The following is an 18613-nucleotide window of genomic DNA, read 5'->3' on the forward strand; positions in this document are numbered from 1 at the left end:
GCTGAAGGCAACCAATGCCATGGACCTACTTCTCCCTCCCATGTAGTGCAACACGTCCTTTAAACAACCAAACAGGCTTTTTTCTCCAGCTCAATGAAAGGCCTTGTCTTGATATTTCACTTAGCATCATCAATATACAACGGTACATTGGCTACGGAGCAGTGACTGTGTTCTCAGAATGGAAAAGCTACAGCATTTCCTGTGAAAGGCAGTGGCTGGCCTAATGCAGAGGCTGCACATGGGGATGGTGACTAAAGTGAAGTATAGAACAAGCGTAGTGGAGGTGGTGGCAGGTCTGGGTTGTTAGGCTGGGGCTGTATGTGCTGCCTGTTGTTTGTGTAATGTCACACCGAGGCAGCCAGGCAGAAGCCTCCACCTGCTGTGAACCCAGGGAGCGCGCTCTGTTCAGGTGTGCCAGATGAAAGGACGTTCAGTCTGGGTATTGCCCCTCGAGTTACTGCCATTAACAACACCTGTCAACGGAGAGGGTCTTTCTCTCTCTCTCTCTCTCTCTCTCTCTCTCTCTCTCTCTGGCTGTCTCTCTCTCGGGCTGACTCTCTCTCTCTCTCTCTGGCTGTCACCCTCAGTGTTATTTTTGGATGCCAGAGGGGTTTGGATGCCAAGATGTTTGCTTTCACTATTTTATCAAATGTATTAGCCCCTAGATTCACCACTGGCTCTATATATAAGCATGTCAAATGTTCAGTTTCTTTTGAAAGAAGACACCCTGATGTAGCAGATTTACCAGTGCCTTTTCAAAATAGCACATTTAAATCAACGCACTGATAAAACTGAAGAGGTTAAGTAAACACATGTTGTGTAGCACAACACCTTGCTCCATGTGTCTGGCACACCCAGACAGGTGTTGCTCTGCAGCGTGACGGGGGCTGGGGATTGTTGTGGGCGAGGCACTGGGAGGAGGGGTGTGGCGAGAGTCGTGACCCAAGTCTCGCCTCCTCACGAGGAGCATTTAGACAAGGCCAGGGTGACTGAATCAGGTTTCCTTCCGCTGGAAAAATAAACAGCATCTGGGGGATTTCAATCCCTGCCCGGGCCTCCCAGCGTGCCTGCACAGTAATCTCTCCCAGATGAACCTAGGGGCTACGCTGTTTTCAATAATTCACACACTGTGTACACATAACATGACAATAAGGGCATTCATGCAGACGCCTGATTCCTAGATCAAAGCACACAAATGCTTACTGCTGAATTTTCTTTTTTTTCTTGACCAGGCTGAAAAAAGACTGCTCAGCGGGTCTTGGCAAGCCTGCTTTCTTTCCTGTGATTCCACAGCAAAACAACATTTGCTAAAACAGCAACTGGCCACATTCAGCACTCTGAATCCACTTTATTCAACCGCTCTCCGACCTACTCAAAATATTTCTGAGGGGCAATACTGTGTCTCCCGTAAACTAATCAACACTTGTGTTTTACTCTGGGAGATGTGGCGCAGTGCCTGGAGTCGCGCGGTAGAGAAGTTACCCCTGTTGAGAGTTCTAATTCAGCGCTTTAAAGTCCGGCCTTTTCATTTCACTTGAACCTAAGCAGTGCCAGATGACTTTCTTTCTTTCTCCCTCTCTCTCTTTCCTTTTCATTCACACTTTTCAAGTGTTTTTAATTTCCTCTTTTAAAAGCACATAACATAATTGGAAACAATTGGCATTGGATCAAACAAGCTTTTTGATGCCATGAACGTTTTTACTTAACTAAAGTGAAAGAAGTAATTAAATTCATACAAATGAGAACAATCAATTCAAAACAGATTAGCAGATTATTTCAATGAGAATCAACAGATTACTATGTCCTAAACAGTGAGAACCAATAGCATTTAGGGAGTTGAAAGTTGTTGTGAATCAAGATAGACCCTTTTCTCCACATGAGCATCAGGGTCCCAGCTCTGCTTCATCCCACATGCTTATTTCAACTCTGTGGGAGGTAAGAGTCAGAGCTGACATGAGCTGTTCATCTTATTTAGTGAGGTATACGACTGGGGTGAATTATCACCCCTAAAGACGCTGCAGCAGCCTGTTTTACTCCACTATCTGTCAACATGTTGGCTAACACCTTCTCCCAACGCAAGACCAGACTTTTACGCTGGCCTGGCTCCTCTGCATCTCTCCTTCAGAGGTTTCCCGCTGGGCAAAAGTAACACTGCATCGTAACCGATGATGCCCTGGGCATCCGCCTGAGTTACAGAGCGCTGGAAGGGAATTGCTGAGGGGGAAGCTCTCAATCTTTGGGAGTTGGGACCATCGTTTGGGAGTTGGGACCACGATTTCATTTTCACTCAGGTTGATGGGTGGATAGTTGTGCCCCACTGGAGGAAAATAGGGAAAGTCATGGCGAGGGGATGGGGGTTGACTGAGGAAGTTAACTCTTGAAGGAGGGTTCTTGTTGTCACTCAAAGCAGCAGGAAAAGGATTAGATATTTATGGTGTGATCCCCAGAGTAGAGTCGCTCTGTGGATTACTTCCCCCTGGTAAGAATGGTCTCCTCTGAATCTCAATGACCCTGAAGGTCCTGGGCCATATCAATGGCACTCAAACCACAGCACCACAAAGAGCCAGTCGGTCCACTCTTCCTGGGATTGTCCCCCAGAGCTGATTCTTCATTCAGTCAGAAATCTAATTTGGCCCTGAGCATCCTTCCTCCCTGGGAGGATCCTGGAACAGCCTCACCCTGGTCCCTAGCCCTGCTGGGTGTTACAATAGTAGTAGAGAATATCGTCACAGTCCACTCAAGCCTGACCACAGGAATGCACTTTTTCTGCCCCTGCAATCAAAAATCTAATCACATTTTATTTGTTACATGAGTCAAATACAACGGGTGTAGACTTAACCATGAAATACTTGCTTAAGAGCCCTCCCCAACGATGTAGAGTTTAAAAAAATAATAATTTAAAAAAATGGGGAAAAAAGTGGAATAAAATACACAAGAATGGATCTATATACAGGGAGTACCAGTACCAGATCAATGTGGAGGTATATACAGGGAGTACCAGTACCAGATGAGGTATTTGAGGTAGATATGTACATGAAGGCAGGGTAAAGTGACTAGGCATCAGGATAGATAATAATAAAAGTAAAATAGTGTGTGTGTGTGTGTGTGTGTGTGTGTGTGTGTGTGTGTGTGTGTGTGTGTGTGTGTGTGTGTGTGTGTGTGTGTGAGAGAGAATGAATGCTTGTGGGTTTTGTGTGAGAGTGTCAGTGTAGTGTGTGTGTGAAAGAGTGTGTATATATAGTCTTGTGAGTGTGCATAGAGTCAGTGCAAGATAGGGCCAGTGCAGATAGTCCGGGTAACCATTAATTAACTATTTAGCAGTCTTATGGCTATTTAGCAGTCTTAAGGCTTGGGGGTAGAATCTGTCTCGGGGCCTGTTGGTCCTGTTGCTCCGGTAACGTTTGCTGGACGGTAAGGGTGCACAAACACACTTTTAATAGGATAATGTTTCAATTCAACATGTGATGGATGACCTGCTGCTTAGGCCTATTAGCTGTCATGGTTCACACAGCAGCACCACTTATTTCATGGTTTGAAACATCTAAGGTATGCAGTTATTGTAGCACATAACACGTTCCACCATTAAACTGTAAAAAAAATTTTGAGTGAGACTGCAGTAGTCTATGAGGTTAACTGGCCTAGCTGGAAAGTCCCCCCCCCCCCCCGCTCTATCCCTCCCTGAACTATTGGGGTTTACACAGCTGCTGTGTCTGCTTGCTCCTACCTCCCATCCAACACCCCCGTACAGCCAGCCCCCACACTGCCTCTACCCCACCCCACTCATACCCCCTCTGGTGCTGCTGGAGCCTGCTTCCCCCTAAAAATAACAGACTCCCAGCTTATTTACAACTCCTCCACTTTCCCTAGTTATATTCTGACAATGTTCAATCACACTTTGAGTAACATTAATTAGCTGAACTCCCTCTTTAGGAATAATTTCCTCTGACCTTTATAGTCTTTCTCAATGTTTCAAAAATCCCCACTGTATCATTTTTTGTTGAGCGCTCGAACTCTTTTCTACCTTGAATGAGTCCTTTTGGAAATGTTTCTCGGTAAGCCCTTCTCATCATTTATATGTCTTGACTCTCTCTCCTCATCACATTACTGTCTCTATATTTAAACTAATCAATGCTAACAAACCGTCCATCATTAGCTGCTCTATGAAAAGCAGAGAAGCTGAGTCTTGCAGGAGATACAGTATATTGATGTTTGAGTTGAAGTTAGTTCATCCCACATGTGTAGACCACATGTCCTTCTGCTTCAGCCCGTATTCTAAAGTATCCTGCTACGTATGAGTGGTGAGTGACACCGGGGAAAGACAGGTGGTGCTGTGGTCTGACTATTGTCACCTGCCAGGAGAACAGCAGTGCTAGAGCCTCATCTGAAGAAGGGAATGAGATAGACCAATAGCCTGGGTCATGTGGCCATAATATCATGAATATATATGGTATGAGATATTAATTTAGGTCGAAAATGGTGCTGACCCTCCAGAACTTGAACTCAGCCCAGACATTCATGTTCTCATCCATAGCAGTGATGAGATACATTTCTCCAGAGGGTGAGCTGGTCAATTATATAAGTATAAGTGAGCTTGATGTGCATAAATTTGCCACTGATCACGCACCCAGAGGCCATTGTAAACGAAGCATCTCCACTGGCATATCAATGAAAAGATCATTAAATCTGAAAAGGCCCCAAAGCAATGCACCCGCATATTATAAACATTGGAATAATTTAGGTTATGGTGTATTAAACGTTTTAACTGCCTTGGTTACGTCCTTTGAGTGGTAATAACAACGCTTTGCTGAAGGTTTTTTCCCTCCTTTTCAAGGCGCTCATTTCCTGTAGCAACACTTTTGTTTAATGCAGGCACAACCACAGTCACATCTGGTCCGGCGGTGAGCGATGATGTCAATGGGATGTTGAGACCGTGCTGGGCCTGGCTCCATGTCAGCCGCTCATGTGGTTTTAACTCTCTCCTCTTAGTAGGACAACGGGGCACGCCGTGAACAACACAGGGGGCAACCTCTCACCCACACGCCCCGCCCCCACCAAACATATCTTTCATTCCATCTCATTACAATGTTATTTTCTCAAGTGTCACTTGTCAAGGCCCAAAAGGAACCGCCAATGTGATTTCGCCCAGGCTTAACCTGAATTAGACCTGTGAAAGCTTAACACGCTGTAAGATGTTCGGGCACTGCTCAGTCATTATCTCAACCCAATATTTAGAACATTGTGCTGTAGGAAACTACTGGGTAAAGCACCTATTACACATTCTCCAGTCTCTAAACATTCATTCGTAAGTCAAGGAGCACTACAGTGGACTTTCTCAAACCAGAGGAAGTGCTTCCTTGTCTCCCCCCCCCCCCCCCCCCCCCCTCCTAAAGACACAGGAATCTATGTAAGTATCGATTACATGAATGCTTGTCAATGTAAATGGCTTGACAGTTTTCCTGTCTGGGCAGAGTAAGAGCAGCATTGATCCTTTTTCATTGGGTTTCCTGTCCCCGAATGCAGTGTGGGCCAGAGGCCAGCCTCTCTCTCTATGTGGATGGAGTAGCAGGTTCAGACAATAGGCCTGACTTCCTTGTCATCCCTGATAGATTACTCAGGGGTCTCAGGCTAACATTAGCATTACAATAGACTAAAGCAACAATCTGGAGGCATTCAGCAGGAGGGTCCCTGGCTGGGTCAGGGTGTGGGTAGAGGAGGCATTCAGCAGGAGGGTCCCTGGCTGGGTCAGGGTGTGGGTAGAGGAGGCAGAGAGCCTTTAACTTGACAAGAACAGGAGGGTCCCTGGCTGGGTCAGGGTGTGGGTAGAGGAGGCATTCAGCAGGAGGGTCCTTGGCTGGGTCAGGGTGTGGGTAGAGGAGGCATTCAGCAGGAGGGTCCTTGGCTGGGTCAGGGTGTGGGTAGAGGAGGCATTCAGCAGGAGGGTCTTTGGCTGGGTCAGGGTGTGGGTAGAGGAGGCATTCAGCAGGAGGGTCCTTGGCTGGGTCAGAGTGTGGGTAGAGGAGGCATTCAGCAGGAGGGTCCTTGGCTGGGTCAGGGTGAGGGTAGAGGAGGCATTCAGCAGGAGGGTCCTTGGCTGGGTCAGGGTGTGGGTAGAAGAGGCATTCAGCAGGAGGGTCCTTGGCTGGGTCAGGGTGTGGGTAGAGGAGGCATTCAGCAGGAGGGTCCTTGGCTGGGTCAGGGTGTGGGTAGAGGAGGCATTCAGCAGGAGTGTCCCTGGCTGGGTCAGGGTGTGGGTAGAGGAGGCAGAAAGCCTTTAACTTGACAAGAACAGCGACACACTGGGAAACAGCACTTGCCAAGAGGAGAACCAGTCACTAACAATAAAGGAGACTTGTGGCCTGGAAAATGAACAGGTGACAGACAATGGTGTCCTACGTTTGGCTGTCCATTTCAAGTAAAATGACGCAACAATAGCCGAGTTGTATAATCATTAAACATAATCACACTGCAAAAGTATGTTGTTTGTATTGGTGTTAATTGTACAAAAACAATTCTTGCTGAGCTGCCAAGGTGAACAAAACAATAGGTCTGCCCTTTAATCAAGAGACTAGCTGAAACAATCCCAGTGCTTCTAACAATAAAGGTTTGAAGTTGCTAAGATCCTGCAGGTGTTTCCTCATGAAGGTGTGGCTCAAAGAAACTCCCTCCCCTCTTCCTCCTCCCCCTTTTCTTCAAATCTCTGCTCTCTCATCAGTAATAATTAGGGTCAGAGGGAGAGGGGGCTCAGCCCCTTATGCCAGGGAAATCCATTTAGAAAGAGGATAACGTCTGTTGATCCCAACATCTGACTCCAGCCAACCAGCTACTTATTAGGGTGGCTTAACCCCCCCCCCCCCGTATTTAAAGCGTGGGGCCCTAAGAAAGACTTCAAGGCCAAAGTTGGCACGTTGACATTCACACACACTCGGGCCATTCTTAGGGTCACAATAGTTTAGCCCACCCCCCACGATGACAGACACACACGTCCCACCCATCCCTCCTGGCTTTTACAAACTGAAAGTTTAAGCCTATATATCTTCCAGAGAGGTTGTCTGCGTGCGTCCATCTGCCTCCTGCTGAGAGGGCAAGGTCACACGCAAACACACGTATACACATCCTCTACATTCTACTCACTCAGCTTGCTTTAATAATCCATCGCATGGTGCCATGCTGCTGAGTTAGAGGAAACAAGGATTAATAAAGACCATATGTTCGTTTTTTTGCACAAAAAGTTTTCAAGAATGTTGTTCTGAATTATTTGAAGTGAAACATAGTGAAGGATTCTGATTGTCATCTGCAGTCTGTACATTCATTGTAGCCTTCACCCAAAATTCCACAATCCATGATTTGACTATCTGATTTGTAGAGCCTGCTGTGTGCCTGTGTAAATGTAGGGCAGGCTCCTTAATGTCTCTGGGAGAAAGAAATGGAACATCAGTGGCTGTTTGCTTTCGGCTCTGACCTCGGTCCGAACACTCAACATAGGTATTTCTCATTCATACAGCCACAGATCACAAAAATTCAGAGCTAATTTGAACAGAAAAAAATACAATAATGAAACCAATCCATGAGGGCACTCATGTAACACTGAAGAAGAAATGTGGTTGGTTTAAAAAGTCATTAAGTAATGTGTCCCCTCTTCGGGACTTCTCAAACAGGCCGGTGGGGCAGACAGAAACCACAGAGATTCATATCACCCATTTACAAAACATGAATGCCCTCAAATAACTCACTAAACTCACATATGGTTTTACACGAACAGATTATGTTTTTAAGATGATGTTTACATAATATCACGTTTAACATTAAAAACGCCATATAAAATGAGCTCCACAAACAAAAAGGCAAAATCCAGTCAACTTTCAAAGACATAGATATAATGATGTTCCCAATCTCTTACATAACCTTTAGCATACAATGTGAAATGATAGAAAGCAACATTCAAATGTAATGACATGATTGTCATTTTAAAAACAGGCCTACTATTACTCAAAACTATTACCGGTACTCAAATACATTTACAGTATTTCTCTAAAAACGATGTGCCAGTAATCTGTTGCAGACGAATACGTTGCAAAACTACCATAAACCTATATTTGAAATACTTCTGTCTAAAATGTATTTACAGTGCCTTGCGAAAGTATTCGGCCCCCTTGAACTTTGCGACCTTTTGCCACATTTCAGGCTTCAAACATAAAGATATAAAACTGTATTTTTTTGTGAAGAATCAACAACAAGTGGGACACAATCATGAAGTGGAACGACATTTATTGGATATTTCAAACTTTTTTAACAAATCAAAAACTGAAAAATTGGGCGTGCAAAATTATTCAGCCCCTTTACTTTCAGTGCAGCAAACTCTCTCCAGAAGTTCAGTGAGGATCTCTAAATGATCCAATGTTGACCTAAATGACTAATGATGATAAATACAATCCACCTGTGTGTAATCAAGTCTCCGTATAAATGCACCTGCACTGTGATAGTCTCAGAGGTCCGTTAAAAGCGCAGAGAGCATCATGAAGAACAAGGAACACACCAGGCAGGTCCGAGATACTGTTGTGAAGAAGTTTAAAGCCGGATTTGGATACAAAAAGATTTCCCAAGCTTTAAACATCCCAAGGAGCACTGTGCAAGCGATAATATTGAAATGGAAGGAGTATCAGACCACTGCAAATCTACCAAGACCTGGCCGTCCCTCTAAACTTTCAGCTCATACAAGGAGAAGACTGATCAGAGATGCAGCCAAGAGGCCCATGATCACTCTGGATGAACTGCAGAGATCAGAAAATTTCAGTCTCTCGATGTGCAAAACTGATAGAGACATACCCCAAGCGACTTACAGCTGTAATCGCAGCAAAAGGTGGCGCTACAAAGTATTAACTTAAGGGGGCTGAATAATTTTGCACGCCCAAATTTTCAGTTTTTGATTTGTTAAAAAAGTTTGAAATATCCAATAAATGTCGTTCCACTTCATGATTGTGTCCCACTTGTTGTTGATTCTTCACAAAAAAATACAGTTTTATATCTTTATGTTTGAAGCCTGAAATGTGGCAAAAGGTCGCAAAGTTCAAGGGGGCCGAATACTTTCGCAAGGCACAGTATCTACGAGAAGATAAGATCTTATATTTTCTGAAGTATAATCTCATTTTCTCTTAGATACACTATGATTTCAAGTGATTCATCTATCCCATTTCTGCAGTGTGTTCATTTGTGGTTTCTAATGTGAGGCCTTTGCTGATTGGCTGAGAAAATAGAAGCAGTTCCTTCTGATGATTAGGGCTACAAAGGGTGAGCTCTTCTATGGAACGGCTAGGCTATGTTTGTGGTCTTAAGCAAACAAAAAACAAACAGAGCAGCAGACCCCAGACCTGAGTAATGTTTCTCATTCAGTCATCAAGACATCCAACAATATCCACTACTTAATCATTGTCATGTGATATAACTGCTGTTCCACAGTGAGTAACAGCATGGTATGCAAGCAGGATCTACAAGCATTCAGTGGTAATAGACCATCACTTTCACCCGCAGAAAGTGGCCAGCTGAATAGGCTTCGCCAAGATCTCGCGACTCCTGATACACATTCATAATTCAACCCAGTGGAGGTCGGTGCTCACAGACACTCAAAGGCACTGTGTTTAGTCTTCAGGCCTGATTAATGGATAAAAAGTCTCATTCGGTGGCTGGAAATATGACTGCTGATCAATTAATATCTCCTTATAATGTCTTTGTATGTAATTAATACCTCTTTAAAAATCTATTTATATCTGCCAACACCAAAAAGAAATCAATACTTAACTTTAACTGACCTTAAAGTGGGGTAAAAGCCCAGTGAGTGGTTGAGGTAATGAGTCAGGTTAACCGCGAGAGATTAAAGGTGGGGTATTTTCTCTCAAGCTAACGGGACATCAGATATCAACAGGTTACTGACCTGGGTCTTCATGGAGACACAGAGAGGATTACACCAGCTAACCTCTGCTAAATGGTGACTGTGTTTTGGACAGGGGCGAGGAGTTAGGGGCGCCACCCATCACTCAGTGGCCCTGGCCGGCTCTACATCCTCTCTCCCTGACCTGTCCTGCTTAGGCGAGCCTGCGGCTGAGGCCTACTCCCCCCTCTCAGAGCAATACATGCGCTCACCGGGGACCAATTAACGCAACCAGCACTCGTCTGAATCACTCTATCAATTAGAAGCCACTGAGTATATCATCACATACATTACTGCAGAGGCAGGCCTGGCCGTTGGGTCGGGGTGTGTCTTTCAGGAGTAGTGGGGGAGGAGAAGAGAAAGAGAAGGACGGAGGGATGAAATAAACAACCAGGGAGTCAGGCTACAGTCGGACTGGCTGCTGGACTAATCTGTGAGGGCGGCGGTAATTAGGAGTCCCCTGTGGAACTCGTAGCGGAGCGCGGCCGATGTGTGAACATGCCGCTGGCTGGCAGGCAGGGAGGCACCCCCAACCGCCCCCTCACAGGGTTAAATCAATATTTTCAATCTCTCAGGATCAATCCGGCATCTGAACACAAAGAAAAACCTGTTAGCGGCGACCAATATGTGTAAATGAAAAGCCCAACTTTGTGGCCCTGATGTGTTCTGCCTCTCCTTCTCCCTGTTTGCTTCTCTTTCACTCACACAGGCTGAAAGTCAAAACCTTATCTCTCAAAGTTGTGAGGGAATGCTATCATTTTCCAACAGAGAAATCGCACACAATCCTCTCTGTCAAGGCTGTAACAATCTGACAGCTCCAATCAGTCTAGAAGAGATACAGACCTGTGATACAGACCAAACACGATAGTAAATGATAGTAAACATGCCCAATGTGATAATTTCTCTGCTGTTGAGATATGAGTATAGAAATCTTCTAAGAGCAGCTCCTTTGTCTGCTTCTCTGCAAAAAACACTGTGCAGTATTGGCAAGGTTAGCATTTCTCCTACCTGTTCTTCATGATCCTCTTCATGAACAGACTTACAGTTTAGAATACTATAGGCTTTACCTTGGAAATACAATCACAGGCTTCAACATCTGCTGCCAACATTAAATGCTTTAGGAGCACTGGTTGAAAAATATAGAGTAACAGTACAGATTCCATTCTTACATTGATTACACAGAATGGTTTCGTCAGTGTAGAATGGCTGGTCTCATCAGTAGAAAGGGTTTCATAAATATAAAATGGTGCCATCATCAGTGTTAAACTGATGCTCTACATGAATGGAGAGCACAAGACACTGCAACTTTAAGAAACCCAGAGTTTCAGCGTTTTACTCAAACAAAAGCAGCCAATTGGGAGCGTGCAACCTGAAACCAGCCCAGCTCTAAAGAGACTCACACAGGCTTCCCTGCTGGGACACACCCCATAAAGTCCCTGACACACACAGGCAGCAGAATATTCCCTACTAACGTAACCCTGCTCTCACATACAAACATTTCCTGAAAAAACGTTGAGCAAACCTCGCCACGGTCAAATCACAACTGAGCACACTGTAACCCTCTGTAGTCTCTCTTCCCTGCAGGTCAGGAGTTACATGGCACCTTTAGAATGCGCTCTTTCTTCTCTTGTTAGACCAGTATGGGACTTGAAAACCTGATTGTGTCCTTTATATGGGAAAAACAAACTTTGTATTTTGTACAATCATTTCATGATAAAAACAGCCTCAGTGTTGATCATTTTAGAACACAGAGGTCCGTGTTTATGTGTGTGTGTTTAGCCTACATGCATGTATGTGTGTCTGTTTTGTCTGTCTATAAATGTGTCTGGGTTCTCACAGTCTCTAAGAAAGCCATCTGAGATTCCATGGTACATTCCATTCTGATGAGGAGCCTGTGTCTGGACATTGATAAACCAACTGAGGTCCTGACCTACAAAAGACAAACTGAGACTGCTGTTCATTACAGACATACCAGCTACTGTATGCTGATGGGTTTACATAATATACCGAAAAGTCCCTAAATGTCACGAAACAAATCCAGCGGAAAGAGATTTACAAGGATTTTCCTTCGTCTAACCCTGACATATGGATACACCAAAAGTATCCTCAATATTCATAAACGTTGCATGCTATCTCAAATCAAATCAAAATCAAATCTCCGTTCCTATTTCTGCGTCTACGAGTAAAGCCGCCTCTTTAGCACTATTTAAGCTCCTGCCAATAGCATCCCGTCACCCACTGGTCAACAAATAACAACAACAAGAGTCCAGGGCCCATTGTTCTGGCTGAGCAGCCAAGCGTGGTGCAATCCCCCAACAGCCTGCGGCTGGTTAACGCAGCAGGCAGGCAGGCAGGAGACAGGAATCTACGACAAGTGCCAACATGCCATGCCTGGTCACACCTCACACACAGGGTCACTTCAATAACAACACAGGTTAACACTGGGGTCTACATGCTGGAGAGACCCCTACTAAAAATAACAGTACTGATCATCAAAAAAGCGGAGAATCTTGGTGAAAATCCCTTAAATTGATTACATTACGATTACATAAGTGATATGAAATCCAGTTGTAAATATAACCAGACCTGTTTCTATCACCTGTCCTCATACTCTTCGAGCTGGCGTCTTGCGTATTGAACGAACACACACACACACACGTCTCTCTCTTCATTGCCACGGGCACAAAACAACAGGTGCAGGCAAGCAGCAGCAGGATTGTCAGCGTTGAGCTTGGTTTAAAGTGACAGCACAAAGAGCACATATAAAAGGTACCCTCCTTGAATTTTAGAGGCTGAAATGTCATGTGCCTTTGAGTCTCGTTATACTGCAACAATCTCCCTTTGAAAATCCGACAGAATTTTAAGGAGCAGACAATTGGAAGCATTGTCCCTGAGAGTAAACTAAATATACTGTAGTGAGTGGGGCAGGGCGGACGACAAACAAACAGAGAGACGGGCAGATAGAAGCAGAAACAGCTTCACTGACTGACCCAGAATGACTACATAACTTGGTGTGTCAACCTATGAACTCATGACCTTTACATCCTTTACATTATTCAACACAACCCCCTGCTAGTCTCACAATGCCAACATCCAGCCCGTCCAGACTGAACTCAGATTACACTTCAAGAGTTCCTCTTATCAGGAGAAAAAATATAATATAATTGGAATTTTTCCTTCATGTGTGTAAAAACACAGCAGTGCTCCATTGCCACAATGGCTCAGGAACAAAGAGGGGATTATTGTGGAGGTGTCTGATGCCTCTCCGTCCTGAAGTTCCGCACACTCCAATCTGTGTGAATGCAGGTGACTCAGGGAGCCTGAGCTGATCCCAGAATTCCTCATTATCCGCCCAGCGGGGGATCTCAGGTCCGCTCGCTGTCTCTGGAAGCACTGCAGGGCCGGCGAGGCGGGCCCCAGAGGAGCACAGAGCTGGGCCATCGGGGGTGAGCCAGGTCTGCTCATTATGCCTAACTCATCCTTGGCATCCCTGCAAACCAAGTGCCACTTAGTGCCCATAGGAGGGGCATGGGTCGGCTCACTGATGAGATGACAGAGCACACAGCATAGCAGTAATGGGAAAGCTTTGTTTCAAAAGACAAGAAGGACCAAGGCATACGTGGACTGTATGTGGACTGATAGTGTCGCCAATCTCCAGAATCGTATGTAACGCCCTGTCTTACCTGTACCTTAGTCATCAAGCTGAAATGACAGAAAGCCGTAACATTTTCCACCTCTAAACTCAACAGATGCAGCGTGGTGACTGACCAGGGTCAGATAGGGCCCAATCAGACGACAGCCTCCAAGAGCAGAGCACCTCTGAGTTCCCCAGACAGATGGTCGTTTCACACATCATAATCATTACTGTTGCCACGGCTTCACTGCTCCAACACAAACATATTGTGATATTTAGACTGGTTTATGACAGCTGTGCCAGTGCTTTGTCTACATTGATGTAAAGTGGAATCATTTGCTGTGGTATGTAACACACACACACCAGAGGAGTCAAACAGCTCTGCTATGGAACACTAGAATTAGATACAGCCATCCTCTTAAAGTGATGGGTGTAAAATACAAGAAATGTGACTATAGGCAACACCTGGGGAAAATGAATGAATTCAGATTTTCTTTGCCAGCAGTAAATTGGGAAATATTCACTCACTTGTAATGCAAGGCAAGCGCGTAAATGCAAATATACAGTGAATACATTCATAATGCGGGGCATGTCATTTCATGCGTCAACCCCATTTCTGGGCTGAGTTAAATAGAGGTTTGCACAGCAGGTGAATTATGTAAGTAAGCAGCAGTGTTAGGGGCTTGGGGCCACAGCCACTTTCTCACTGGGCTTTTCATGATCCTCTCATCAGCCAGGCCAGGGCCAGGCTCTGCCTACCATGCAGCTGTGCTGTTGTTCACCCCAGTCACAATTAACCTCTGAGACTGGGCATGGCACCAGCCCCGATGAGACTCAGGGCACCAGAAAGCTCTTCAGGTAAACACCGCCACGATTGGCTAAGAAGCCAAAATTAGACATTGTTTTGAACCAAGAGGCAGTTGCTATAGAGACTGTTGCTAATTAACTGCACTCGGCCCGGGGGTACCAAAGGGCTTAAGGGCACTCAGGGCGGTTCCTCTTGTGATGAGCTTTATGCACGGTACCCAGTACTATCCCCAGGGTCTCTCATCACCAAAATACCTGTGTCTCCACTCCCCACCTGTCACAGATGCCATGAGAGGGGCGATGGTGGTCTGTCTGCCTGTCTGTCTGTCCATCAGGGCACAACTCTGTGGACCAGGATTACAAGGCTGGGGGAGGGGAGATGTTCTATGGTTAGCAGGGCCCGGCTCGCCCTCTTAAAACACAAATCACTGTGGCGTTTCAGACCAATCAATGCCCTCCATCAGCACTGAAGACCACTTCATGGCTTTCTCATCATCTCTGGTGGCATTCTGAAGTGATGCCCTGCGAGCTAGAGCACCTCACTAATGGAAATCTGTAGCATGCAGGGAGAAACAGACACATATCTAACATTGTAAACAAAACGCTTCAGTTTTTCTCTGGGAAATGCAACAGGTCGGTATGTCTAAAGATGAGGCTCTTGCTGGTAAATCTGCTTTCACGGGCGCTACCTCTAGAGATATCCCCTTTGTTCTCTGTTTTTTAAAGAATGACACCGGCATCATACAGATATCCCAACAATCCATGATTGGTGAGAAAGGAAGGTGTGAGATTCCTGAGGGAGATGGAAGAGGCTGGGTTGTGAGATTCTTCTTGGCTCTCCAGCCAGACTCAGTGTCTCCTGTGAGACAACATTGCCTCGTTGAGAGCTGCATCTCTCCACAGTGTACAACATAACTACCCTCTAGTTGGCATTCTTCTAATAACAATACAATTTCAATATTTGATCATTATTTACCATTTTTGTGCAAATATTATTTCTTAATAAAACAATAACATTTGAGTGAAATGATTTTGGTAAAATTGATTGAAGGTAAGATGTTTGATGTTTCTTACTATTTCCTTAATTGCACAGTTATTATATGTAAACAAACACTATACCCAGGTTTTTAAAAATCAAAACAGTCCCAGTAAAAAGGCAGCCTATTTTCCATACTGGGTAGTGCTACAGTCCTCTTAATGGCTCAGTGAGTATGAGTGGGGTCACAGTTCACACTATGATGGGTTTGGCACTAGGACCCAGCAGCAGCTGCCGGGCTGAACAGAACAGCTAGCCTTGCCCCCAGAAAAAGCCCACTAACACACTGAGACCAGTTCCAATCTGCTCCCCTCCCCGCCCGCCTCACAGTCCCACCAAACTTTGTGTTAGTTAGGCACTGAAAGACCACGTCCCCCCTCCTCCCTAGCCCCCTGAAAAAAACAAAAACAAATCTTCCTCTACACACTGTCTTTCAAAAGCTCTTTCACACAGCTGAACACTGGCACTCGACCCAGTCTGTTTCCAAGGCATAACAAACAACCTTGTATAGAGCTTTCATGTGCAGCATGTAAGCTTGTTGTCTTCACATCTTTGGATCCGTTGGCCATTGTGCTGCAGAAAAGCAATTGAATTATGCAGCATGAAAATGAAGAGTGTTACTCACATAATACATTGTCCATTAACACATCCCTTGATAAACATCAGTGGTACTTGAAGCATTACTTCAATACAAGAGGGATCATCCCACTAGATCTACACACCTACACAGGTTGCCTCCAGAACAGCCTGACTTCTTTGGGGTATGACATGCTGTGGTGTTCAATCGTTGCTCAATTGGTATCAAGGGACCTAACGTGTGCCAGGAAAACATTCCCCACACCAGAACACCACTACCACCAGCCTGTACTGTTGACACCAGGCAAAGTCGCTTAGGTCACTAGTTTTTTTGCCCATTCCAACGTTCAATCAAACAGTAACTGAATGCCTTGATGCCTGTCTGCCTGCTTTATTTTGCAAGCCACGGCCAAGTGACTCACTGTCTGTAGGAGCGAACCATTTCTGTGAACAAAGTTGAGTACCTAATAGACTGGCAACTGAGTGTATATTTCCGTAAAAATATTTCACTGGGGGTGGCTGACAGCTCTGGCTCAGGGCACAGTGAAAGGCCAGTCCGGGGAGACAGTGGATTGTGCTGGTGAGTATATATGCAACCGGATACGCAGCACATCTGGCATGGTTGACCTTTGCTCAATCCCTCCCCCCCCCCCCCCCCCCCCCGATCTCAGGCAGGTCAAAGTACGTTCAATACCCCCAATAACACAAGCACTGACGGAATAGCTGTAAACACCACTCTGCATGGCACTTCCCTTTACACAGCACTGAAAACAAACAGAGCTCCAGACAATGGATTTTCATGTAAATGAATAACCTTGAATCAGCTATTATCATATTCTTTATGCATCAGCAGAGCCAGCAAAGACCTATCAATTCTCCCAAGGTTTGCATTTGACACAAAACATGCTGTGTTATGTTAAATGCTGTTTTGTGGAACTTGAAATGGTAGAAGTACCTGAGCTAAAATATGTCTGATGGTGGCCATTAAACAAACTGCTTTCAGTAAGGTGTCAAATCTCTCCTCCAAATGTAACTTTTATTTCACCTAATTTGATCTCTTATCGGAGAGAAGAATGCGTCCAACCAAAAACGAGACTAGCGTGTCCAGTCTGCACTAGTGAGTCTTGTCCTTAGCGTTAATCATTTAAAACTTGCTAGGCAAACCTATTTGTTATGCTCTAATCCTGAGCAGGGGGAGTGTGAGTGAGTTTCTTTGGCACTCCCATTCGGCTTGTAGGAGAGAGGAGGTGGTGCTGGGGTGGTGAGCTGCTTGGTCATGTGGTCTGAAGCCTCTTTGTACCGGCAGCTGAGGGGGCTTCGCTGCGACTCCTAGACTTTACATTTGGTTTGGCCGGAGGGGTCACATGACAGCTGCAAACAAACACCTCGAGGGGCTTTCTGCTTTCACTTGACACTGACAGGCTGTGAGAGAGTCCAACACTGCAGAAAGAAAATATTCCCTCTTTCTATGACATCACCCAGCCAGGGATGGGGGAGGGGGGACACAGCTGGTGGCAGCCGCAGTACCATCTGCCCCTGACTAATAGTTAATGCTGCTTTACTTATAGACTCCTACTTCTGCATAGAAGGGATATTCATGTATGGCCACAGCCAGGGAGGCCTGCAAGTCCCACAAATGAATTCCTGATTGACATTTTCCCTCCCAGTCTATTGTTTCACTTGTGCGGTCCCTTTTATCAACACAGAATCTCTGAAAATATTCCTCAGTCACTTTGGGCACTTTTTAAGGTCCCATACCAAGATTATTTGAGTGTGTAATGATGATATGCAATTGGTTTTAAAAGTGAAATGTTGTGACCTTCATCTTAAAAAAATGTATGTAAAAAATAGTCATGTATAATTACAAAGGAGGGTATCCTCGCCCTTCCTGCCATGTACCAACCCACATCCCTGACCCCTGTACTCACCGTACATCTTTCCCTCGTCAGATAGAATGATCTTCCTGCGCCCACAGGGGGGATATATGGCCAGCGCCTCCTGAAAGCTCTGCTCGATGTCGGGGCTCCACACCCCCTCGGCGTCATTGTCCAGGGGCTTGTCTGCCGAGTCGCTCATCCTCTCCATGTCCTCGGCAGGGCTCTCGCTGCCGCTCCAGCTGCTGGGGTCCATGGTGGAGCTTGGGATCTCCAAGCCGAAGCCTGGAGCACTGTAGGGAGAGATCTGGAATTCCCAAATAAACAAACACAAGCCATCCGTTACTCTCCACAGCACAGACATCTGCCTCCAAGACGACAACACACTGCTCATGGCCACTGGTCAATAGTGTGGTGAGCCAAACAGGAGAGGATTCTTGGCCTTGCTATCTACCTAGGATGTTAGGATGACTGTGGTACAGTTTTACTAGTTGCCATGGAAGGGACTGAAACTTTGCTTTATGCTAGTTTTTGTACGACATGTGAAATGGTACTATTGAAAATACTTCGTGTTAGCTCCCATTTGAAACAAATATATGTGATGGAGGTCACATGTAACTACTTCATCACAGGATACATTTTTACCTTGTTGTAGTAGATTCACCTCCTTTACTTTCCAAAATAGATAAGCAGGCAAATAAAAATACAAGACTGCAGATATAAAATATATAATGAGAACATAACCATAAAACTCATCCAGCGCA

The 18613-nt window shown here is 45.3% G+C and overlaps 1 protein-coding gene across 10 annotated transcripts in view; it reads right to left on the reverse strand.

Moving 5' to 3' along the window:
- The window catches only part of LOC110506490 (transcriptional enhancer factor TEF-1), a 60831-nt gene that overhangs the window by 18308 nt on the left and 23910 nt on the right, over window positions 1-18613 (reverse strand). For 7 of the 10 annotated variants that reach the window (XM_021586134.2, XM_036963349.1, XM_021586137.2 and 4 more), the window contains one exon: window positions 17904-18156. In XM_021586134.2, coding sequence (XP_021441809.1) covers window positions 17904-18105 — 202 coding nt within the window. In that variant the 5' untranslated portion in view covers window positions 18106-18156. Of the gene's footprint in view, window positions 1-11091; window positions 11190-12508; window positions 12584-17903; window positions 18157-18613 lie in introns of those variants that run through there. The other 3 variants (XM_036963352.1, XM_036963353.1, XM_036963351.1) reach the window with 3 other exon arrangements.

This window comes from Oncorhynchus mykiss, chromosome 26 (genome assembly GCF_013265735.2).
Source record: "Oncorhynchus mykiss isolate Arlee chromosome 26, USDA_OmykA_1.1, whole genome shotgun sequence".
NCBI lineage: Eukaryota > Metazoa > Chordata > Actinopteri > Salmoniformes > Salmonidae > Oncorhynchus > Oncorhynchus mykiss.